Here is a 24,721-nt window from a genome sequence, read left to right on the forward strand (position 1 = left end):
GATACGAGCTCGACGAACTTCCATGATATCTCAATCCAGCAAGGGTGAGGACTCCGAAGGAGCGGCGCGGAGCGCAGATCGAACCGCAGTGGAGCAAAAGGTTTCACCTTATCTCGTGGAGGAGTGGACCGCAGCGATCACGGAACAGGGTTTTTGAAGATCACGCTGATCGCGTCAACATCCCACTCCCTCTGCATAGAAGGTAGTACGCAATTCCACAGCGTGCGGCTTCATTCGACTGACTGCATTCCAAGCGGATAAACGTCCGGTTTGGCATCATGTGCGACTTCCAACAGCTCCGGTGGGGTTTGTTTTGCACAGTTGAGAGGGGTAGGGGAGGCTGGAAGTGGCAGGCTGGTCGAGCTGCTGTGATATCTTCAGTACCTGTAGGTAAGTAGCCGTCGGTAGTCGTTCGAAGGCAGGGAGCCGGTGTCGTTGGGCGGAGGTAACATCGATGCTCGTTCGGTTAGTGGAACAGAGCTCGGGAAAGAGTCGATTCAATAGGCTGGTGGAGAGGAGAGTGGATGTCAGGTAGGTTTCACATAGAGTGATCCATATGGTAGGAGGTAATGCTATGCAAACACTGTCGGCCTGCTCAAAGTCTCCGAGCCATCGTAGCAAGCCGTACTGCCATCCACCGAAAGCTCTCCTTCCCCACCTCATGATCCAAAAACCCCTACATGCACATCCCATCCACACTGAAACACCCTTTCAGCCCATTCCGAAACGCAACCAAAAGCAGGGGTATCCTCCATAATATCATCCCAAGTAAGACTCCACACCCTTAACGACGGTGATAGCACCGGTTTCCAACACGTGATACATGCATCCCTGGGGCCCCGAGACATGGCCCTTCCCCTCCTTCCTTGAACATCCACATTTCCAAAACGCAATGAAACTTATTTTGCTGCGTAGTCCCATGCTCAGACAAACAGATGCTTTTTAGTCATACACTCTTTTTCGTTGAAAGATACTCCCGTTCTGTGTCGTAGATGTTGCAGGTATGAATAACATTCACAAGAGCTTGCTGAAACAGTGGTCCGGATGTGTCGGGGCAGCTGTCCCGAGACATATCGCAGAAGACGCTGCTCAGACCCAAGCTACCACGTACTCTGTCTCCGCTTCGACGCCTTGGCCTGATCGAACGCGCTGAAGTACTCTTGGAGCTCCTGACGTGCTTGCTCTGAGATGGCGTTTGGGTTCGACCCACTCGTGTTCGAGGCCAACGAGCTCCTTGACGACGAGGGTGTCAGCGAACGCTGAGTACCTTGCGAAGCTGGGCGAGCCTCCTTCGCCGGCGTCCGCATGAAGTACGACGACTGCGGACTCCGCTCTTCACTGGCGCTGGGCTGGGTGTAGGTTCGTGTCCATTCTTCGGTCTTGGGAGTCGAGGTGATGATGTAGCCTGATCCGCTGCCGAAGCCCGATGATGATGCCCACGAAGGTTGATATTGTTGTTGCTGTCGTGTTGTTGATGAGGAGTGGTTTGATAGTACAGGGCTGGAAGGAGCGCTGGCTTTCTCGAGGTCGGCCAATCGACATGACTGTGAGCAGTAGAGGCCGGAAGATGCCTGGCGATCGCAGTTGAGGCAGAAGTCCTGGAAGCAGTCCATGGTGGTAGAATGTAAGAAGCCGAGAGTCGTGAGAGTAGTGATGGTGTTTGGTGTGTTGATGTTCGTGGGATGCGGTAATTATTATTTCCAAGTGCGAGGCTGATGAATCACCCACGCACGGAAGATGGTGTGCTCTAGTCGAAGAATGATGATGGTGGTAAGATGATAAGACGATCGGACGGGTGATCAATGTCTCACAACGATGGTCTGGAAGTAGATGGTGGTGACTCGAAAAGTATGGGCGGATGACTCTCAACGAAGAGGATGAGCAGCGTGTATAAGAAGTACAGAAGCGGAGAAGGGTCTGAAAGGTTGTTGGCAATGACCTGCTTTCAGGTACGCCTGGCCTTGCGACAAATGAGCATGAGGTAGGTGTGTGTGTGTGTGGGGGGCTCAGGCATGTGCACTGACTGGACGTTGGCGTAGTGGTGCATGGGTCTAATCGTAATCGCAATAGTAGTTGCATGAGAAGCGTGGGTGAGCTGGCGGGATGAGCTCTTGTCTCCAACAGCTGCCAGAGGGCGAGTGCGCGTGTGGAACCATTGGCAGTGGGAGAGTCTCAAGATTGCCTCTGCTTTCTGCTGGGCCGATCCCCGTCCTCGTGCAGTAGCAGCGCGAGGTAATTCGCAATCCCCAGACGGAGAGCGGTTACATTAGCGTGTTGGGCATGCCAACCATCCTGCAACGGGAACGGCGAGAACGGCAAGCGAGGGTCGGATTTTTTCAGTAGCCGCCGCGAGTCCAGCCAGCAGCCAGCAGGACGACTACCAAACTTCAGGTAGAATCGAACTAGAGGCTTGCTGAGGTCCTGTCTCGGTCGGCCGCGGCGCGTCTTCTTGCTGCTTTGCTTCTTCAAACTGCTCGGGGTCACGACTAGCATGATCCACTCGTATCTGGTGACTCTACACAATCGGACTTCGCTGCGGTCCGGATAGATACGGGACGATGTCGCTGGTTGCTTCCGCGTTGGCCCTGCCGTCTCTCGCTCAACCGCAGCGGACACGCTCGACGAGGCTGGTCTGGGCTCGCCAACCCTTCCAGTGTCGGAATACTGTTTGCCTTCATTCTTCTGAGAAGCAGGTCCGGGTCACACAGCATCGTGAATGAGCCTCTCAAGGCGCTAAGGTTTGAGCATCTCGAGTTAAAATTCCGCAAGCTGTGGGGTCATTCACTCCATCGTTCGGCTCCGACCACCACGCACTGACCCAACCCAAACTGGAGTTCAACCATTCGATGACCATTATTGCCGTTGGAAGCGCATAGCCCGGCTGTTGATCTGCTTCGCCACAAGCAGCCGGATGTGTTATTATTCCAACAAACCGGGGTGTCGTAGTCAAAGGTCCATCTTTACCTGCCACCTTCCGAGCAAGCCAGAGCAACCACCTGATGAAGCTGGCTGGTTCATGCAAAAGCCAGGATGGCACAGTCCACCCTTACACTGATTGGAACGTGCGTGAAAGTACAGTATACATGCAACCACCCCCACGCCAAGCTAGACCGTGGTCTGCTCTGGCACTCGACGGACTCCTCTTCCTCGGAACACATGGCACGAATGGAGAGGGGCACCCGACCAGGTACGGAGATACCTTCAGGTCCCTTGATAGTCCCTTATCGCTGGGAGGCAAGCTCTGCCTGTTGTTGCCCGAGGATTATGGAGTACAGCAGCAGGAATGTACGTCAGAGCTTCCATGCACGGCGCTCCTTTCTCTCGTTGCACAGCTGCTTGATCCGCGCTGTGTGCGCCATCGAGCAATGGCTTCATGAGAGCGTGCACGCAATACCCTAGCGTCAAACGTTCAGAAGAATGAAATACACCACTTCTCCACAATCATCTAGCCGCAGTCGCAATTGATGTGGCGGAGACGAGGCCGATCACATTTATCTGAGGGTGTCTAGCCCTTGTCTGGATCAGCCACCGAGCAGGATGAGGGCAGGACGAGCTTTGTCGGTCCCAGCCGGGCAATATTGCCGATTGTGAGAGCACAGGAACACTCTGTCGGTATCCGTCGGTACCGACTGGAAGGTCGCTCCACGCTCGTGCTGCCCTCGGCTACGGGAGGTGACATTCGTTCGTGTATCGCAGCATCCCGCACGGTCCACAGTCTCAGCGTTGTGGAAACGCATCGGCGACGACGGACGGCCGCCGTGGAGAGCTTGTTGAAGTCAGGCAGTGAGGGATGGCATTTCGACCGAGCGACGGCTTGAGCGGACCTTGTATGGAACTTGATGTCGGGAGGTACGTCTCCGCCACTGCCTCCTGTGTCGAGTGAGGAGGGTCACCGTTTTCTCCGATGAGCTCAAGTCACTGTGGCACCAATGGGAAACCCAGCCTACGCCAGAAAAGAATGGACGCAGCAATGCGGGACACTACGAGGGCAGCCGGAAAGAGCCTCTCCTTAGTCTCTACGACGTCGGAAAGATCAGACTTACGCCGCTGGTAATCCCAACCTCCTTGGACTCCCCTGGCCAGTCAAGCTGCCGCAGGGAAATGGGGCAGATTGGTGGTGTTCTTGCACACGACAACAGCCAGCTGAAGAGAGGGCTATAGCCTTTTCGGGGGTCAACATCTCTAGGAGAAGACTACCAGACTCGACTGGTGGGCCGCCTTCACGTTGTCGTTGCTGCCTTCTTGGGAAGGTACCAGAAACGTGATCGAAAGTTATGGTAGGCTGCTTGAAGGTTGGTAGCAAGCTTCCCTTTCAGCATCAATCCTTTGAATCAGAACATGATCGTGAGGATAAATACCATTGCTTCCCTCTGCAAAGATGGCCGACAGTCACGTCCAACAACATGAGTATCTCGTTCTATTTGTATACTACAGTCAAGTTGAGTATAATGCCTAAGTCGTTTCTGTAACTCTGTCTTCATCCCTGAACGCATACTGTGGTGAGGTCACAGACGGACAGGGAGGTGAAGTGAGGTCGTGCGAACACATGGAGAGCACACACCCCGTTTTCGACTTTTCTTCAGTTTCTACTTAACAGTCACATCCACACCATCAGTCACGACGGCCACCACCACCCTGTCGGAAGCTCTGACGGCTGCGGTGGCTTCTGCCTCCCCTCTCGAAGGTAATGACACTTCTGCCGCCACTGCAGCGAGCGATATACCAACGAGCGACCGCACTGACGTCGGAGAAGCAGCACTCCAAAAAAAAGTATTAACTATATACGCCGATGGATCATTCTTCCACACCGAGCAGATCGGTGGCGCCGGCATTGCATACCAGACCGACGACGGCGTGTGGGCCGGAAAGGCTTTCGCTCTGGGCTGGATCAGCGGCTCAGACGAGGCAGAGGCCTGGGCGATGCTGGAGGCATTAAAGCTTGCCCGTAAGCTGATGCCGATACAGTACCAGCGACTCACAATTTACACGGACTCGATGTGGGTATTGATGGCTATGGAAAACGCCTGGACCGGCTCAAGGGCCATGAACGATATCTTCGAGGAGCTGAGGGGATTCGGCGGAAGTGGCGTTGAGGCGAGGTTTCTGTGGGTGGTAAGTGATGGATCTGAATTTCATTGCACACATGTGCAAGACATTTGCTGACTACTCCTGTTTCTGTGTCTTCAGAAAGCGCACAACGGCTGCATTGGCAACGAGGTTGCAGACAAGCTGGCAGGTCTCGCATCAAGACTGGTAGCAAACGACATGGTACGTAACCCCTGCTTTGCTTGCAAAGGTCCCATTGTCGGGTCGGAACGTCTTGTGAATGGAATTGGTGAGAGGGCCCGCGGCATGGCAGCGGTGGAGGCAGGCGGCATGGCAGAGGTGGACGCTGGCGGCATGGAAGGGGTTGAGGCTGGCAGCGTGGAAGGGGTGGACGCTGGCGGCATGGAAGACGTGGAGCATGGCGAAATGGAAGAGCTAGAAGATGGCGAAATTGGAGAGCTGGAGGATGGCGAAATTGAAGAGGTGGAGGCTGGCAGTACGGCGGAGGTGAATGCTGGCATCATGGCAGAGGTGGACTATGGCAGTTTGGCATCGATCAGGGCTGGAGTCATGGCAGCCCGAGAGGCATTAGCAAGGGAGAAAGAGAGACGAACAATGAGAGAGCAAGCGGCGGGGGAGGAACTCAGGGCAAGGGTACAGGAGACGGCGAAGAACGATGAGCGTGAGGCCAGGCTCCGGAACATCGACGAGCAGATTGCTAAGGCAAGAGGGCCTGTCCGGCGAACCAAGAAGTTGTGGAGGTAATATAAGAGACCGGGACCTACCATTTTGATACATCGACTGACATTTTTTTCCAGCTTGTGGGATCATATGAAGCGGAGCGATGTCGTTGCGCATCTTCTCCAGACGGCTTAGCGTGTTTTGCTACTGTGGAAACAGCCGAACGTCAACATCCGAATCGAGGAGATCAGCGCATCTGGCCTTGCTGTCTGTTTCACATCCACGCCCTGACAACAACAACCAGACAAACCCAACAACTCCACCGACCTCGAGCATAGCATACAGTCACCCAAATTCAGCAAGCAACGCACCTCACGATCGAAAGGCCTACCAATCCAGGCATACATTCAGACGACATCGATACACAAACTCCTAAAGCGTGGTCCACCATGGGTCGCATGACGCGCAAGCAGGCCGCTGAGATTGCTGAGCAACTGCACGTCGACGAAGATGCCCTTCTTGAGATCCCTGGCGAAGAGGCTGCTGTTTTCGCAAAGACGAGCGTTAAGGGCGCAACTCCAGAGCCTACTGAACGACAGCCCCTTGGCGAGATCGCACCTAACAGTGCCGAAAGCAAGAGCCAGCAGGAAGATGAAGGACAAGAGCTAAGGAAATCTATTCGCGGGAAGAAATGTAAGAAGGGCGGTGCGAAGGGCAAGAATAATGATCTTGCGGTGAGCACTGCGACTGAGCAGGATGTGTCGATTGAGCACGTTAGCCAAGACGTTCTACCCGACGAACACGAGTCTGCACCGTCGCCAGCCAGCGAAAAGGCAGCGGAAGACTTGATGGCAGAGGTTCCTGAGCGTATGTCTCACATTGTTGCTTCATCCTGGAAGGTCACTTCGCGCTAACGCACCCCTGCATAGTTGCGATTCAGGATACATCACGTCCAACCAGTCCACCCAGCCCAGCTGTCAAACTCACCAGAAGCCAACTCAAGAGACGGGCGGAAGAAGAAACCGAACCAAAATCTCTAATCGACGGCATTGGCCAGACACCTGATGAGTCTGAAACTATGAAAGAGGAGACACCACAAGACAGCCTCACCGCTGCTGAGACAAACCAGTCGATCGATCCAATGCTTGAAGTAGAGTCGCCTTCCGCCTTCGACGCACCAACATCACCTCTACCAAGCGCTGTACCCAACTTCATCAAACACCTTCGCAACGAAACATCGGGAAAGCGATCAACTAGCAACAAGGAGAACGTCGAGCCAGAAGAGCCAATGGCTACTCCCCAAACACCCAACTACGATGAGCTAGAGAACGCGGTGGTGTCAACGACTGGTACGCCGTCAAGATCATCACAGCTAACGCCGGTCACCCATGACCCAGTCATTGCTCTGGATCAGCTTGACGATGCAGTAGAGACTGTCAACAAGGACATCCCAGAAGTGCAAACGTCGCCCGAGAAGCCGAAGAAGAGCACAACACCACCGAAGAAGGCGGCGCCAGTTGTCCGCACGACCAAGGCTGCTGCTGCGCGCATCTCAATGGCTCACAACAAAGATACTGCTTCGAAAGGGCCAACACTCGGACGACCACAACCATCAATGGCGCTTGGCAGATCCAGCAGCTTGCGTGAGAGCTCTTCCGTCAGACCGGTGCCAACTGGCAAGCGTGTCACATCGACCAGTAGTACGAAGGACGACAAGGCACCGGAGTGCGAGAAGAAGGAAGTCGTGATCCCACACAGCAAGACACGCCCCATCTCCATGTCTTTTCCAACACCTCCACCACCGCCAAAGTCCAGGAAGGCTCCCACGCAGAGCACCTTTCAGCTCCCTGGAGAAGCAGTCGCGGCGAAGCTCAAAGCAGCTCGCGAAGCACGGCAGCAGAAGGAAGCACAGGAAGAGGAGAAGAAGCCAGCGTTCAAAGCCAGACCGGTGCCTGCTGGGCTGAGCAAGGCACCCTCAGTCCGCCAAACCAATGCCAGCAAAGCTCGTGAGAGTGTGATGAACGGCAAGGACTTCAAGATGCTCACCACAGCAGCATCAGCGGCGCACAAGCGCGCGAATAGTGTCGCCACCACCAAGCCAACCGCTACAACCTCCCGCGTCGTCTCAAGAGAAACGAAGCCCACGACCGCCTCCATGACCACTCGTCCCCGCCCCTCAACCTCCCTGGCCAACCTCAGCAAGCCGCGCTCTTCCACCGGTCCCGCGGCTACCACCACCACAACCCAGCGCGTCACGAGCAGCGGCAGCGCCACGGGCAAAGGCACGACCAAAGGCAAAGAAGTCTTCAACCGCGCGGCCGTGGCGAAAGCGAACGCGGACAAGGAGAAAGCCGAGCGCGAGGCTGCTGTGAAGAAGGCAAAGGCCGATGCGGCGGAGAGGAGTCGACAGGCTAGTAGGGAGTTTGCTGAGAAGCAGAGGGCGAGGAAGGCAGCTGCTGCGGCGGGTAAGCAGGCGGTGGGGTTGGGTGGGGTTGCTGAGACTGCGTGATGAGTATCATGGGTGCCTGGGATGTATTGATGTCTGGATGGTTGGATTGGGGAAGCATTGGCGCTGCTGAGGCGCTTGGGGAATGGGACGGTATTGTTGGAGCTGCATTTGTTTGGATCAGTGTTGTTGACGACTGCATGTCTCATGCTTGAGCAGAGTTCGAATACCCATAACTGTGTATAGCGCAAGTCACGCTGTCATTTCATCATGCATCTCTCATGTTCAAGCAGCCGCGAAGTGCTTTGAATCTCAAACAATGGGTATTGGTCGCATGCTTTGAACGCGTGTACGTTCTTCGTTCTGGACCTCTCTCATTGATCCTACGTCTCCAACCAGTCCAAAAACTCCGGCGTGAAATAACTAACCACAATACTCGCTCCCGCCCTCAAAATGCCCTCCGTCGCCTCAAAGGCCATCGTCTTCAGATCAAACACCCCCGCCTTCGCCGCCGCGTGAATCATCGCATACTCTCCACTAACATGATACGCCGCGATCGGCAGGTCCTTCCCAATCTCCTTCGCATCGCTGATGATGTCGAGAAATTGCGTCGCGGGCTTGACCATGATGATATCCGCGCCTTCGCCGATGTCTCGGTGTATCGCGCGTCGGGCGAGGCCGCGGCCGCCGGGGGGTAGTTGGTAGCACCTCCTGTCGCCGAACGAGGGTTGTGAGCCCGCTGCGTCGCGGAAGGGACCGTAGAGGCAGCCGGAGAATTTCGCGGCGTAGGACATTAGCACCACGCGATGTGCGAGCCCGCCTTCGATGAGCTTGAGCTTGATGGCGCGGATGCGGCCGTCGTTCATGTCGGAGGGGGCTACGCAATGAGCGCCCGCTTCGGCGTAAGCCATGGCGACGTCCGAGATGCGGTCGACGGAGAGTTGGTTGTTGAGCGTGCCGTCGTCGTGGAGGATGCCGCAGTGGCCGTGGGAAGTGTACTCGCAGAGACAGACATCGGCGCTGATGAAGAGGCGAGGGAAGGCTTTGCGCAGTATACGGATCGCGGCTATCACGGGGCCTTTGGGATCGTCTGCAGCGGTTCCGAGGGCGTCTTTGGCGTTGGGGTCAAGAGGGACGCCGAAGAGGATCACGCTCTTGAGGCCTTTGGCGATGAGGGGTTGGAGGAGGGGGATGAGTTTGTTGACGCCCCAGCGTTTCTGGCCGGGGAGCGAGGGAATGGCTTCTTCTTCATCCGGGTTGTCGGTGATGAAGAGGGGGTATATGAGCATGGATTTGGTGAGTTGGCGCTCTGCTTGCCATGCTCTTGCCAATGGGTGTGAGTAGCCGCCGTGCAGCTGAGAGGAGATGTCGCCGCTTATGCTGACGCTGGTCGCGGCTGTGGAGGCATATGATCGGGCTCGAGAGATCTGGGATCGGGTGTCGGTGTGAGTGGTGGTGTTGGTGTTCGCGGGCGACGGTCGTTGGTCGCGGTACGTGACCTCGTTCAGTAGGTTGGAGAAGGACATGGTGGGGGATGGTACGGGTAAGGTCAGTCGGTATGTCTAGGCAATCAATGCAGCCCGAACTGCGTCTTCAATCCTCGCCGTACAAGAAGGTAGCGTATCGTTTCTTCGAAGAGAGGTGGTGGTGTCAATGTGAGTTAACGTCCGAGTATTAAATCCAGTCCCCACGCCACCAGCCAATGAGCTCATCTATGATTCTTGATGAGCGGCTGCGGGCAGGGCTGAAATAGGAAGTTACGGTGCGTATCCCTTGCATGCACATAGTCTCCACCGTCTCGACAGTCCAAAGATCGAAGGGTGTCTAGCTGGACGGTGGAAGCCAGATACAAGGTTACACAGAAACGGAGACGTGCCATCACGTGAAAGTCCGTTGAAAAGGTCGATATCATCACATGCATTTCCACCCTCTATCAGACGCTACAGACGTACAGCAACCACAAAGCCCAGCACACACCCGCCATTTTCCCTTCCTCAGGCGCCGTCGCTCACCAGTACATCAACCCGCTCAGCTCGTCCCGCTAACAGCAAGCTTCATCAAATGATCCATAAAAGTCTGCAAACTCACATCGTCCGTGAAAATCGTCTGCGCCGTCTGTGCTACACCACCATAGCTGCCGGTCGTATGCGTGGTCGATGGGTTGAGCTTGGCGAGCAGGAAACGGGCTTGCGAGCCGCCGGCGTCGCAGACGATGAAGCGGGGGAGGGGGAAGCGGTCTTGGATGAGTTCCTGCGGAGGTCAGTAATGTGTTCGGTAGGTGGAGGGGTGAAGAGACGTACGCGAGCATCTTCTTTGGGCGACTCAAGCAGCTCCTTGAAGTTCTCGTAGCCTTCCATGTCCTGGTAGCCAGCTTTTCGCCACTCCGCCATGGTCTCGCCGTGGAAGATGAGGATGTGGAAGAAGGTGTCGAGAAGGAGGATGGTCTGAGGCTGGATGGAGGTGGAGTCGAGAAGGACAGGCACAGCTCCGTCTTGGTCGAAAGTGTAGCTGTCGAGCGTTGGCTGGATCATGACCAAGCTGTTCGAGACATCTTCATGATTGAGCACATGCCGGTAGAAAGCAGTTTCGTCAGGCGAATTGTTGAAGACCTGCAAGAACTGTGACCGTCGAAGATGGAACATGAATTGTGGGTATAGGGTGAAGTTCCTTTCCAGTCGGAACGATGTCGGGTCGTCTTTCCTGTACTCCGCAAAGCGCTGGCACAACCGGATCAACATCCTGTCCACCCAGCGGAGGACGTCTGGGCCATCATCGACTTCGGCCTTAAATACTGCAATTCGGGACATGAGCACTGCCGCGGCTTCCTGGTCGAACGATCGAGCAATGGCGGGGTCGCCAGAAGGACCAGACATGTCTCGCGCGACAGTAGTGACTCGCAGGTGGAATTGGCCGCCGCTGTGCTGGTAGTATGTCAGGAACTGGATCAAGCCTTTCTGTGGGCCCTGCGACATGGCTGCTGCTTGCGGGCCGCCCTGGCCAGCGATCTCGAAGTAGACGCCGTACGATGCAGCAGGGTCAATCCCGCACATCTTCCAGCTGCAAGTGTTGCCGATACCGCACTCAGTCTCGCCAACCGAAGCTGACTTCTTGTTGAGCGAGACAGCATGTCCGATGAGCCCAGTGACTTTCAGCTCCTTCGTTGTCAGCACCTCCAAACTCGCGTTGAAGCCCATTGCAAGGTTGCCATCAGCGTCGGTATCGAAGATCTTGGCGAATGATTGCTTGTACATCGATGCAGTGAATGAGTCCGTGAGAATCATGTGGCCACCAGTGCTATTGGGCAGACCCTTCATCTCAAGCAGACCGACCTGATCTAAACAACCAGCAAAAATGTCGATGATGTGGCCATTGTGCGCTGTCCGCTTCGCGAGCTGGTCGTAGAACTTCAAGGCCTTCTTGTAGTACTTGATATTGTCCCGGTCGATATCGTGATGTGAGCGAATCTGCTCTTTGAGCTCTGGGCTGACAACCATGCCTGGTCCTTCCGTCGCCGGACCGCCAGTGAACAGCATGATACGCGCGCCAGCATTCTGGAAGCTGGTCTCAAGTAAACCCGTAGCGACCGAGAGAGCTACACCAGTGCATCGCACAGCACGCTTGTCGTTCGCGACTGGCCATGGGTCCTTCTGCAGGCTTTCAAGCACATTCGTGAGCTGGAATTCGCATTGCTGCACTGGGAGCAGGAATCGCGCTGATGCTCCCATTGGTGGCGGCTGAGCAGGCCTTCCGGGCTGAGGTGCCATCTGTTGCATGCCTGGGCGACCACCTGGCGCCATTGCCAATCCCAACATCTCCTGGACCTGCTTTGCCGCGTACTCCTTGTTGCCGCGGAAGACGTACGACTTCGCACATTCGGTGTAGCCCAGCTCATGTACCTGCGCCATTGTCCCGTATGTGATCAGCCCAACCAACGCATGCGGCGGTAGGAGGCCCAGGGCCATGATAATGCTGTCCTTGAGCGCCTTGAGCGAATCCTCCTCCTGACAAGTGTCCACCACGAACAGGAAGATTGGCGGTGTAGGCGCAGGTCTCGCAAGTCTGTATTCGATCGTCGTGCTGTCACGGTGCAGCTCTGGCGGTATCTGCTGCTCTGAGATGTCCTTGTAGTGTGGAGGGAGGTTGTTGCGCTGTAGACAGAAAGGGCAGATCCATATCCGCGCACGCATGTCCACCTGGCAGTATGGGTTGAGAACCGCCCGACATGGGTTCTTGCAAGTTACCGGCTCATACTGCAGCAATGGTGTGCCGTCTTGCTTCTCCTTCAGCGGGGTGTAGTTGGCTCCAATGGGCACGATCAGCCGGCTGGCTTCCATGCGAGTGGAAGGGAAGGTGTTCCACGATAGTCTGATGCCATCGCGGTCTTCGATTTCGGACCATTGCTCCTTGAGCGCGTCGTAGTCCATGTTGGCGGGCGAGAAGATGACAGGTGGATGTGCGGTGCGGGTTGAGGGCCGTTATTTTTGTGGCATTCGCGGGTTGGGCGTCCCTTTTGTCCACCGTATCCGGTGTGCTATGCCCGTCGGAATGAGTAATGCGGTAGTCGGAAGGGGATTGTGGTAGTAGTAACGACGAATTGTTCTGGACAACCACTTCAGTAAACGTAGCTTCCTCTCATATGTGCCAAGCAAGAAGGCCCGTGCATTTCTCTATCAAAATCCCAACTTCATCTCGAATCCTTTCTCCTTCTTTTCTTCATCTACATTTCATGCCAGCTTATACACATTACTGATCGACAGGCTACTTCTCCATCTCTGTGAGGAGTCTGTTTTCGCGCTGAGCATAGAGCAACGTCTTTCACCCATGGCTGGGCGCCTGGCCTTGATGCTGCCGTCATGGCGGCGAGGAGAGGTTGGGAATCAGCAGCGGTTACATCTCGTGTCGAAGTCGTAACGTCCTTTGCGTGCATATACCGTAGTGAGGAGCAATCACGGTTCCGGCTGTCCGCCTGCAAAGGTTAGTGAGACCTGTGTATGCCATATCCGTACCATTTACTGTCTCTTGTTCCACGTTCATCCCAACTGGAGCGCATCTTCTCCTGGCAAGAATGAGACTATCGCTGCTCGTCTGATCAATGACAGCACGGCATGTGGTCTGTTGCATCGAGAGGGTGGCTGCAAAGAGTTCACATGTCCCCTCTCGGCGCCGGTGACGCCTGCTCACCAGGCTGTCGACGGCATACCCAGAGACCCATATCCCTGAGATGGCAGCGAGATGGTCACTGCACGTATGCTCTCCGAGAAGAAGATGCGCTGCTCAACTTCCTGTCAACAGCGCACCTGGTAAGTCACTGGCGTCGAGATGGCGGCTTTCACATGTCACCCTGATCATGCTCCTTCCACTTTCGGAAATGAGATCATGGATGTTTGGGGTTACACAACGTCACGGCAACGGGCGCACCATAACATTAATCAAATTTTTCTCCCTCGACAATCTTTTTCGACAATCACTGTCATCGCTACTGCCTGTCGGACGTGTTCTCTCCTTGCAGCTAATCGTTTTTTAGTCATTTTAAAAAACAAAAATATAATCAATCATGGCGGAGCGTGCTGGCGACGACCAGCGTGCCGGTGAGCAGGTGTAAGTGATTTGGATCATTCTCCCCCTTGAGCACAATGCTGGTGGAACCATACTGGCTGCTCTTCCCTTCAGTGAGCCCGCCTTTGCTCGAGACACAAGCTTACAAAGATGTTCAGGGAGATGTCCAAGCTGGACATTCTCGCCGCCGTGGCCGCGGACGCGCCGCGAGCACCGACTGCGGTGGCGGCACCACCAGTCGCGGCTGGGAGAACGGGCGGAGCGCAAGTAAGCTACCTCCCTTCACTCACACTTCACTCTCGTCCCTTCTCCAAGACAAAAATGCTCACGTATGCCCTCAGCAGGCCGCACAAGCCTCTCTCGGCCTCGCGGAGAACAACAACAACACCACCGCCGCCCTCACAGAGGAAGAGCAGCGGCTCCAGCAAGCTCATGAAGCCAAGCGCGCCCACAACCAGGCCGTCAGCGCCTACATCGCGGCCAACGGCCACCCAGACTACATGCAGCACCCCGCCTTCCCCATGTTCCCGACCAAGAGCCAGCTCTACACCGACCCAGACGAGAGAGCGAAGCAGATCTCCGGCTACCTCCACTACGTCGACGCCTGCGGCTTCCCGACTGTCGAGACGAGAGCAGCGCTGTGCTTGATAGGGCTGTCGCTGTCAGACATTCAGATCCAGGAGTTCAGGGAGAAGCTGGGCAGGGACGACGTGAGCGAGGAGACCAAAGTGAAGTTCAGGAAGGTGTTTGAGCACTACGGATACCGAGAGTTTAAGTGAAGTGGAAGGGGTTTTGCACGTGATGAAAAGGGTTTAAAAGGCGGATTCTCCATGAGAGCGAGGCGTTGGCGGGATGATGTCTTGTTGTGCAGTTGGGCGAAATCAATTTGTGCGCCGGAGAGCGCGCGCGGTACCGACCATGCTTCTTCTATCAATTCCTTCCGCTGTTCATCCCGTCTTCTGGGCCATGCTGCCCCTTCTCCGACGCAGAAACATGACGTGCTGACTTTAAGCTAACGTGTCTACCCTTGACAAGAGGAAGGAGAACTGGCTAGCTCCTACTGTCGCTGACCAAGAAGCAGTCCTCTCTCCTACATATGAATATGTTCCCGTGCTATCGAGAAGCCATGTCCGCTTTTTCCGCCCGGTTGAAGAAGAGGCAACTCTATGGCTTTGCCATCTATCCATCAAGGCGGCGTGTCAGCCTCTCACACGCCTACGGAGAGCAGCATCCACATACGAAGCCTCCTCAAGATGCTCTCGATGAGCCAATCTGCTCGACTCAGCATACCGAACTACAGCTTCTCATCTGCGATTTTTGAGACAGCTCCTGCACCAGCATATCTACACAGGCGCCCTGAACTCGTTCTCGATGGTCCAGACGGCTCACGAAAGCACCTTACAGCTCACCGCACCAGCAGCGATACTCGAGACGGCTCCTCCATGCTATTCGAGACATGGTCTCCTCGGTTTTTCTGGACACACTGTATTGTTCAAAACAGCACACGCATTCCACGGTATTGCCAGCGATGCTCGAGAAGGCTCCAAAGCTCATCTGCCATCGGCACAACAATCGCGGGAACCTCCACATGAAGCCCATTATTCGAACATCGATGATCACGCACGGCCTTTGTTCGGTCAAAGACGCAAGCGAGGTCTGCTAGCCCCCACAACGGTTTGCTCTTACGACACGATCGACGCTGCATTCTTAGCATCTCCTGTGTCTCGACTAATGTCAGGCACCAGGGGCCAGTATCCTGGTGAAGGGGCTGGCACTATCTCGGTTGCCCATTGGATTAGTTTTCCTGGTACTATTGAACGTGCTGCATCCTGCGGGAGCAATAGAGAAGACGATTGACAGATAACGGCTGGAACTGATGGCCGGGTGCCCACAAGACTGCAAGCGAGCAAGATACTTGAGGTCCAACATTTAGAATACCAGCGTCATAGCATAAGCCCGGCGACCTGGAGACTTTCCATGGGTCTCGCGTGCTTCTCACCATATGACCAGCTGTCCGGTTGTTGGGTCGTCGAGCTATCCTAGGAGGTAGAAGTTTGCCGTGTATATGGATAGTGATCTGCGTTTTGTCTTGCTGCTCGGTTGCGTTGCTGTTACAGACCGGAGAGTGCCATGCGACCAAGACCAAGGCGGAGTGACAAGAACCTCGCGGGTCCACACCGGGAGAGACATGTTCGAAGCGAGGTGGACAGTGTTCCATAAGCGGACCTTCAACCGTTGTGTAGTGAGACTTTCCCAAGAATATCCCGCTGCCAGAATGACCGGTACGTTCCGTTGCTTGCAATCTGACCCACGCGGTTGATACCCATGTCCTCTCCGCAGCGGCTTGAGTCAAGGGCTGGTCGGTTGCTCGGGTTGAGTCGCGAGCCGCGAGCCGCGGGTGGCCCTCGAGGACCGCGTTGGGACTTTGAGCTGCCAGATGAGGTCGTCGATATGTCTGGCCCGGCCTGGCGGAACTCACGCTCTTGATTGCTCATTGTCCGGATACCTCTTCGACCTAGACTTTGGAGAGACTCCAATTGAAGAGGCGCGCCTTTTCTTGGAGTTTCAAGAGTAGGTCTTCCCGGCCGCAGATCATTCTCGTGGCGTCATATCCTTGCACGACGGTTGTTTAGCACGAACTCGTGTCGAAGATATACCGAACCCCAAGCGACGTCTCAGACCTCATCCCATGTTGTCGGCTCGAGAGTATCTTCGTTGCGCTTCCTACGCTACTTCAACGTGAAGTTCCTGTTGAACAGTAGCTAGATCGAGCTTGTATTCCCAGCATGACGGGAAGAACGTTGCGACTAATACGAGATCTCACAACTACCGGCGTCGGCTGGGTGCTCCCGACTCTGGCTTGCAGAAAGGGGCGAAAGCTTCGTGTAGACCATTCCGCTTTAGCGTTCGACAAGCACTCTCAAAGCCTATTTCGTCCAGCCTCATCTCCTTTTTCTCTTTTGGGTCTCCATGCCGAAGCCTGAACATGCCCGATCGATCAGCGACCACCGGCGACGAGTAGCAAATCATGGCCGGATGGAATTACGGAAAGGGCAGGCTGCCGTTGATACGCCGCACCGTCTGCACAACGCCTGTCTCGAGCAACTGGAACATTTCCAATGGCCTTGCGCGCGCACCAAAGGCAGAATGCCATCTACGCTTGACTCGTGCTATAGACAAACTCATCCAATGGCAGTCCCTGGGGATCGAAGAAGCGCACTAGGGGATAGCCCTCGCGGCCGGAAGGGTGCCGTTGAACTGGTGCACTGCGCGTTGCCTACACAGGGTGTCGATATGGTCGATCATTGTGGGACACCTCGAAGTCTGTGAGCTTGGACTCGAGAGAAAGGTAAAGTGATCGCGGTCTTCTCACTACCAGGCCGTCTTGGGAGGTTGGCGTTGTTCCATTTTGCCTTCGTTGAGAGTCTTTCTCACAACGTCCTTATTTCTTGATCACGATATCTTTTCGTTATACGGGCAGTAAGCGCAGTCCTGGTCGTCCTTGAAGCGGACCTTACGTCGTTCTCTCCTCGACCTCGCACCCGTCTTGTGAAGGGAGGTACAACCCTTGCATTGGACCTCAGAGCTTCAACTCGACTTTGCTCTCTCAGCGATTCTGGTCAGAAGACCTGCAACAAATCATTCATTAACTCCAAGCGACTGCGATCGCACGTTGGCGATTAGCACTGGACCGTTTCACGCCTTGAACAGCACGTGGACCTTCTATCGATACAGTTGGGCCCGGCTTTGGCTTCTCATCTGCAGAGTCGCATTGGGGATTACAGGACCCTTTTGACCTTGCACCGATTGAAAGACGACGGAAGCAGTCGTTGCGTTGGAACATCTGGTTGTGAGTATGTCTCGTGAATTCAACACCCATGGCACGGATACATGTGCAGAACCTACATTCCAGAGCCACCACAACATACTAACATTTTGCAGCCACAGGGAGCTGTGGAGTCGAGCGGGCGCGCCTTGAACGAGTACTTCGAGAAGCATTCAAACATACAGCACTCCCGAACCGACCAATGGACTCTACTAGACGGTGACCAAGGATACAAACGAGATGGAATTTTCAGATGAGACATTGGGGTTGCACGAAAGAAGACGAAGGCGAGAGCAGGATGGCGCGGTCAACTTCTCGCAGAGGCGGCCTTGCCCCTCTGTGCGCACAGATATCAACAGCAAGCGGATGAGTGCAGCACGGTTGGCACAGATGACACCTCCCGAGACGCCACTCAGTCCTCAAGAGCTTCCCGCATCACCCGGTACCCAGATTTCTCTTTTCCACAACTATCTCCGAGCCTTCTGTCATTTCGAGCAGCCGACCAGTGTCGACGAGGGTGACGAGGGACTTTTGATGACCGCATCGATACGACCTGGCGATCTCATATTGGTCCACTCTGTTCACAAGAATGGCTGGGCGGACGGGACAGTACTGACGACTGGCGCAAGAGGATGGCTACCGACAAACTACTGCGAGAAGTTTGACCACCCCTACCTGCGACAGCTTCTGAATGCGATGACCCAGTTCTGGGACCTTCTGGGCGCAGGTGAGGACGCCAATCTCTCCACATTTGTCAGGCAGGACTACATCCGCGGCCTCATTGCCGGCGTGCGCTGTCTTCTGGAGCGTGCGAACTGCCTTCACAGGGATGCCGTGCTCGTACAAAGGAATGCCGGCATAAGGCGAATGCGCAAAGGTCTCCTAGCTGATCTGTCGACGCTGGTCAACATTGCGAAAAGACTGCAAGAGACCATCAGTGAGCCCTATGCTGGAGAGGTACTCCATGTGCTGCTGGATGACTTGGTGTCAAAGGCCTTTCGGGTGGTCACACGAGCTGTTGGCTTTGTCGATATGCTGGCTCAAGAGAGCGCATCCTCGAAACATGTGAAGCCTGGCACGCCAGCCATCGTCGAAACACCTCTGCGGCATCAGAGTATACGTCAGACCAAGCCCATGACTTCTCTGACGGTCGTGACCGCTACCATCGACTCGGCCATCGCCTTTCCACCGACTCCCGGATCAGAGAAGGTGACGCCGTCTCAGGTCACTGCGCGGGAGCAAGTAGACGATGAGACAGATGAGCCACCGTCTGCAGTGAAATTCAGGCCGCCGAGTGGAGGAATAGCACACCGCTTGTCGCTCGTGGCAAGGAAGAATCAGAATCGAACTGGCTCTCTCGCATCTGAGCGGTTATCTGGAGCCCATGATGAGTGCATCAGCCATATCGGGGCCTTCATTGGGCTATACCTTCATTCTCGGCCGTCCGGAGAACTTGTCACAACTACTGAGCGCTTGGTCAAAGCATGCGAAATCCTGCTGTCTGTGGTCGATCAAGTAGCTTCACACGATGCGCAAAGGACGACGTCTGTCCAGCAGTCTCGGACCAATGTTCAATGCCAGCTGGACGACCTCACCAGTACGACACGGGATGTTTTTAGGTTCACGGATGGACCGGACGACGATGTCGTCATGCTACCAGAGCAGACGAACCATCTCGTGAACGTCGGCACCAACCTCATCCGCACGGTTGGCGAATGCGTGATCAAGACCCGCAGACTGATCGAGCAAGTTGGTGACTTTGAGTTGGAAACAGCTGGTGGAGTGAAGTTGGGTGAAGGTGACATTCCAGCCGAAGCTGGCGCAAGTGACAAGGAGGTGAAGGATGAAGCCACGACAATGTCCACGACGAGCAAGCGGTTATCAAAGAAGATGTTACCGCCGCCTCCACCGTTGCTAAAAGAGCGTGCAATGACTGCGACTGATGTCGCCGATTTTGCTCGCCCTTCGACCGCTGGCGCAAAACTAGAACTCATACCTTCAGACTTGCACAAGTCACTTCCGCCACCCCCTCGCCGCTCGTCAACGAGAGACTCGGATGTTGCTTCAAAACCACCACAAGCAGGACAAGGCCAGCCACAGATACGGACCAACTCGACAAGTCCGGCTCGGAAATGCAGCGTCGGCACCGCAATGACTGGCTCAACGGAGGCACGAGACTCTGGCTTCACTGCATTGTCTGGTGCCTCCACTCGAGCAACGACGCCAGACCATGCCAAAGACAGCAACAGCCCGGATCCTCGTCTTCTCAACAGCTTTGGTAGTATAACCAGTCTTCAATCAGCAGCCACGACTGAAGAAGGCAGCGATGTGGAATCCCAGCTCCTGCAAAAGACATACGCCAATGAGCTCACTCTTAACAAGGACGGACAGGTCACCGGCGGCAGCCTCGCGGCCCTGATCGAACAGCTCACAACCCACGACAGCGCCCCAGACGCGCAATTCCTCTCGGCTTTCTTCCTGACCTTCCGATGCTTCACCACACCCCGGGATCTGGCACAAGCTCTACTTCACCGATTCGAGTACATCGGTGATGGCAAGTCTGTCGGCACGCCGGTGAGGCTACGCATCTACAACGTCTTCAAGGGCTGGCTCGAAGTCTACTGGAACACTGAGGCAGATCGGGATGCCCTGGGAGATGTCCGGTACTTCGCTCTGCATAAGCTGAAACCCGTCCTGCCGCAAGCTGGCGAGCGCCTCGTCGAGCTGACCCGCAAGGTCACCAATGCCTACAGCGCAGGTACCTTCACAGGCCCATTGGTCTCTGGTGTGGGCAAGACGAGCATGTCGATTGGATCTCACCTGGACAGCAAGGAACGCGCACCGGAGCCGAATGTCACGAAGAGCCAGTTGAACATGCTTCGCAATGCTGCTACAACTTCCCATATTACGGATTTCGACCCACTGGAGATTGCTCGTCAACTTACAGTCATGGCATCGAAGATCTTCTGCGAGATACAGCCAGAAGAGCTACTCAGTCTTGAATGGACAAAGAAGAACACGACCAAAGCGCAGAACGTACGCCAGCTCTGCATCCTCAACACAGATCTCGCGCATGTGGTCGGCGACACCATCCTCGCCCCCGACGACGCAAAGAAGCGTGCCGTCGTCATCAAGCACTGGTCGAAGATCGCCACCCAATGTCTCGAGATGAACAACTACGAGTCTCTGATGGCCATCACCTGCTCTCTCAACTCCTCAGTCGTGCAACGCCTGCGCCGGACCTGGGAGCTCGTCAGCAAGAAGACTAAAGCACGACTAGACGAGCTGAACAGCATCGTCGACTTCTCGCGCAACCACGCCTCGCTGCGTCGCCGACTCGAGAAGCCTGTCGCACCTTGCCTACCTTTCCTAGGCGTCTACCTGACCGACTTGACATTCGTCGACGCCGGCAACCCCAAGATGCGCGAACTACCCGGCACGACGACAGAATCCGGCGAAGCAGTCTCAGTGATCAACTTCGACAAGCACATGCGCATGGCGAAAATCATCTCGCACCTCCAGAAGTTCCAGGTCGCGTACAAACTCACCGAAGTCCCGGAGCTGGGGACGTGGATCGAGAAGAACCTGCAACGAATGCGCGAGGGTAACTCGGCGATGGTGGGACATTTGCACCGCAGGAGTCTTGTGGTGGAGCCGAAGGATATCAGGGCGTTTTCTGGGCCGAAGAGTCTGCCAGAGGGGCTAAGTAGGAAATATACCGAGTCGACGACGAGCAGCGAAGAAATGCCGCAGCGGCCCAAGACGTCTGGAGGTTCATCGGCGAAGACAGCGACGACGAGTGGGAAGAGCGATGCGCCAAAGTTTGAGATGTTCATGAAGGCTGGCTTTGCCTTCAAATCGAAGAGCGATCTGGCGGCGATGGAAGGGGCGGAGGAGAAGTGAGGGGACTGGGCGCCTTTGAGTATGGAGAGTTGGATGAGGAAAAGGGAATATGTTGTTTGCATGTTGTTACCATGATACCCGCTCACGCGTTTTTAGCTATTTGCGTTGGCTTAGCTGGGATGGAAAAGCTGGCTGGCTTGGGAGCCGTGGATGTTGATGAGAATGGATAGTTAAGAGTTAAATACGTGCTTGATCCATCACTTTCTTCCTGTCTTCTCGCACCCTCGCCCCAGTGCAGCCACCCATTCGAGAGTCTTGACAGTGCCATACCTTCTCCCGCATCTGCTCGAGGCTCATCCAATGAAGGCTACCGCGTGTCTAGATCACTCTGCGACGGGAGAATGCCAGTGCAAGGCCTAGATTTGGAACTTGCATGTGATCGTGCATATTTTTCAACCCTGGTGCAAATCATCCCTCTCGGCATCTTGAAAATCATCCGGAGTTGCTTCCTGAGCGATGACGAGCAATGCGCCATGCGCCTCGCCCTCGGTGTGAGAAAACTTGATTTGGAGCGCGTGAAGGACACGTTTACTTACTGGTAAGAAGACCTATGCTGGATCAGAAGACGCCTCCGTGACACCACCCCCTTTGACGTTCAGACTTTGCTCCGCGGAGGCCAGCCAGACGTGGGATGAGGGAAGATGGCGGACGTGACAATCGCCACAGCGAGGCTGGAGCTCGGCTTTCACATGATTGCCAAGCAAATGGAGATCGGAATCAGATGACAGACTCCTCTTCCACTCTACCGCAGGAAGTACGCCGGACTCCTTCTCGGAACCGGGCTGCCACATATCCACCCTGGGTAACACCAAATCACAACGACGACGAAGACGACCCAGCAGATCTACTGAACCAGCTGATCGGAGGCAGCTATGCCCGCAGCCGTCTGCCTGTCTCCAGGTTCGAAGGTACTTCTCCGGCACGGTGGAGCGCTCCAGCGTGGACTAGTCAGAGCGTAAACCCGGCCCGAGAAGTCGAAATCGATCTCCGGAATCGTGATTTCGTTAGTGAGGCCGACGAAGCATCTTTACGGTCCGGTGGAGGCGGGAGCGAGCAAGAGATGGAGGGGAGTAGGGACAAGATGGACTCTGCTCTGCCGGCGAACGATGGCATGAGTGAGTTGCGCCAACAGTTGCAGCAGATTAGGAAGTTGGCGATCTCGACGGAGGAGAAGGCGAGGAGGATGCATGGGTTGATGGTGCAGGATTACATGGATCGGAATGGGACGGCAGGGAATGTGTCGCCTATGTCGTTGGATGGGGGGGATGCTAAGTCGTTCAACGAAGAGCCTGCTGCGTTGGATGTAGGACTGGCTGCGCTGCCCATCGATCCGTCGAACCCGTACAATCTTCGGCCTGGAGATCTTGAGCTGTCGTTCAGTCCGCTGCCGCACATACCGACGCCGCCAGAGGATGGAGAGGAAAACATGGAGGAAGAAGATCCCATCATATTGGGATGTATGCACTATAAGCGCAACGTCAAAGTGCAATGCTTCGACTGCCACCGATGGTTCCCTTGCCGATACTGCCACGATCAGTCACACGACCTACCATTTCCGCATAATTTACGGCGTAAGATGACGAGGAACATGATGTGTATGCTTTGCCGGACGCCGCAACCAGCCGCAGAGACATGCGAAAACTGTGGAGAGTATGCGGCATACTACTTCTGCCCGAAGTGCAAGCTCTGGGACAACGACAGCAACAAGCGAATCTACCATTGCGATGATTGTGGAATCTGTCGACTAGGAGAAGGGTTGGGCAAGGACTTCGTACATTGCAAAAAGTGCGACGTCTGCATTTCCATCGCCACTTCGGCTGCACATACGTGTGTTGAAAATGCCACGAAAGGGCCTTGTCCGCTATGTCTAGACGAGATGTTCGCCTCCCGAGCCAAAGTGGTCAGCCTGCCATGCGGCCACTACATGCACGCGGAATGCTACCGAGACCTCATGGCAGTCACCTACAAATGCCCCGTCTGCAGCCGCAGCGCCGTGAACATGGAACTCCAATGGCGCAAACTCGACGACGAAATCCTCGCCCAACCCATGCCCGAAGACGACGAAGAGCTCAACGGCCTTCTCCCGCACCTCGAACACGAACCAACGCCCGACCATCCAGAGCTTTCGCCAGCACTACAACCCCGCCGCCCGCGCAAAGTCTGGATCGGCTGCAACGACTGCAACAACCGCTCTTCCACCCCTTTCCACTGGTTAGGCCTCAAATGCCAACACTGCGACAGCTACAACACCAACCAAATGGCGCCCACAGCAGGGCACATCGAGTCCGAAGCCGAGCGGCTGATGCGCCAGCAGCAGGTCCCGCAGCACCAGCAGGAACTCACCGGCAACGCCGTCCTGCGCGCCGCCGGCATCGGCGCTGAAGACACCCAGGCTCGGGTGGATAGCGCGTTGGACGTTCCGTCGTCGCCGGCTTCTTATCTCGCTGTCCCTGCTTCGCCTGGCTCACCAAGCAGCCAGGGGAGTTCCAACGGCCTGCCCTCACCACGCCGGTACTTCGTGCGCGACGACGACGAGCCTAGGCGGCCTTCCTTCACTACGCCCCGCTTCTCCGCGCCTACCCTACCCACCCTCCCGAACTTACCAGAAATGCCCCGGCTCCCGCGCATGCCTAACCTGCCTAATCTCCCGAACATGCCCAATATGCCGAACATGCCCGACTACTGGCCCAACATGCCCGAGCTCGGTCTGCCGAATTTACCGGAATTTGGCCGCTTCTCTGGCTTACCATACCAAATGTTCGATTCACTGTCGCGCAGCTTAAGTCCTATGCGGTATTATCTTCAAGGGCTGGATGTGCGGGATGCTGATGTAGGACCACGCCTGCCTCCTTGGCGCGAGAGGGGTAGGGAGAGGCGGGCGAGTCGGTTGAGTGTTAGGAGTGATCCTACAGCTGATGGGACGGGGGGTTGGAGCGATGTTGCGGTGGACGACGACGATGACGACGATGAGGATGACGAGCTTGATGATGGGGATAATGGGGAGAGCGGGAGCGAGGAGAGCGAGGATGTGGAGATGGCTGATGATGAGGATGAAGATGAAAATGAAGACGAGGTTGATGATGGGATGGAGTTGTTCGGGCATCGGTGAGGATGTATGCGCGCTTTAGAAGGGGGTCTCATTGGGTAGACGGTCGTGCATGCATCTGCGAAAAGGTGTTGGGCGGTTCACGACTGATGCATAAGCGTTTGGATTCTGGGCAAAAGAAGCTACATACCTAGGTGTATTGCTGTAAGCGAGGTGT

General features: G+C 55.5%; 8 protein-coding genes across 8 annotated transcripts; 5 read left to right on the top strand and 3 right to left on the bottom strand.

The window, feature by feature from the left end:
• Nucleotides 1-1,100: 1,100 nt before the first annotated feature.
• Nucleotides 1,101-1,613, bottom strand: LTR77_004558 (uncharacterized protein; the record flags this gene model as incomplete). Its single annotated transcript, XM_064801812.1, has 1 exon — nucleotides 1,101-1,613. One exon carries the CDS (start codon nucleotides 1,611-1,613, stop codon nucleotides 1,101-1,103), a length of 513 nt encoding a protein of 170 aa, XP_064660442.1.
• A 2,765-nt stretch (nucleotides 1,614-4,378) lies between these two features.
• On the top strand, nucleotides 4,379-5,811 carry LTR77_004559 (uncharacterized protein; the record flags this gene model as incomplete). Its single annotated transcript, XM_064801813.1, has 3 exons — nucleotides 4,379-4,407; nucleotides 4,584-5,112; nucleotides 5,188-5,811. The coding sequence occupies 3 exons, from the start codon at nucleotides 4,379-4,381 to the stop codon at nucleotides 5,809-5,811; spliced, it is 1,182 nt and encodes a 393-aa protein (XP_064660443.1).
• Nucleotides 5,812-6,176: 365 nt separating this feature from the next.
• Nucleotides 6,177-8,236, top strand: LTR77_004560 (uncharacterized protein; the record flags this gene model as incomplete). Its single annotated transcript, XM_064801814.1, has 2 exons — nucleotides 6,177-6,594; nucleotides 6,657-8,236. 2 exons carry the CDS (start codon nucleotides 6,177-6,179, stop codon nucleotides 8,234-8,236), a joined length of 1,998 nt encoding a protein of 665 aa, XP_064660444.1.
• Nucleotides 8,237-8,556: 320 nt separating this feature from the next.
• Nucleotides 8,557-9,699, bottom strand: HEM2 (Aminolevulinate dehydratase; the record flags this gene model as incomplete). The annotated part of the gene is made up of 1 exon (XM_064801815.1): nucleotides 8,557-9,699. The coding sequence occupies one exon, from the start codon at nucleotides 9,697-9,699 to the stop codon at nucleotides 8,557-8,559; it is 1,143 nt and encodes a 380-aa protein (XP_064660445.1).
• A 502-nt stretch (nucleotides 9,700-10,201) lies between these two features.
• SEC23 (GTPase-activating protein S23) lies at nucleotides 10,202-12,597 on the bottom strand (the record flags this gene model as incomplete). Its single annotated transcript, XM_064801816.1, has 2 exons — nucleotides 10,202-10,423; nucleotides 10,474-12,597. 2 exons carry the CDS (start codon nucleotides 12,595-12,597, stop codon nucleotides 10,202-10,204), a joined length of 2,346 nt encoding a protein of 781 aa, XP_064660446.1.
• Nucleotides 12,598-13,727: 1,130 nt separating this feature from the next.
• Nucleotides 13,728-14,508, top strand: LTR77_004563 (uncharacterized protein; the record flags this gene model as incomplete). Its single annotated transcript, XM_064801817.1, has 3 exons — nucleotides 13,728-13,771; nucleotides 13,888-13,996; nucleotides 14,071-14,508. 3 exons carry the CDS (start codon nucleotides 13,728-13,730, stop codon nucleotides 14,506-14,508), a joined length of 591 nt encoding a protein of 196 aa, XP_064660447.1.
• A 3,287-nt stretch (nucleotides 14,509-17,795) lies between these two features.
• BUD5 (Ras guanine nucleotide exchange factor bud5) lies at nucleotides 17,796-21,458 on the top strand (the record flags this gene model as incomplete). The annotated part of the gene is made up of 1 exon (XM_064801818.1): nucleotides 17,796-21,458. The coding sequence occupies one exon, from the start codon at nucleotides 17,796-17,798 to the stop codon at nucleotides 21,456-21,458; it is 3,663 nt and encodes a 1,220-aa protein (XP_064660448.1).
• A 721-nt stretch (nucleotides 21,459-22,179) lies between these two features.
• Nucleotides 22,180-24,567, top strand: LTR77_004565 (uncharacterized protein; the record flags this gene model as incomplete). Its single annotated transcript, XM_064801819.1, has 1 exon — nucleotides 22,180-24,567. The coding sequence occupies one exon, from the start codon at nucleotides 22,180-22,182 to the stop codon at nucleotides 24,565-24,567; it is 2,388 nt and encodes a 795-aa protein (XP_064660449.1).
• Between the last annotated feature and the right edge of the window lie 154 nt (nucleotides 24,568-24,721).

Source organism: Saxophila tyrrhenica (genome assembly GCF_035928015.1).
Source record: "Saxophila tyrrhenica strain CCFEE 5935 chromosome Unknown scaffold_6, whole genome shotgun sequence".
Lineage (NCBI taxonomy): Eukaryota > Fungi > Ascomycota > Dothideomycetes > Mycosphaerellales > Extremaceae > Saxophila > Saxophila tyrrhenica.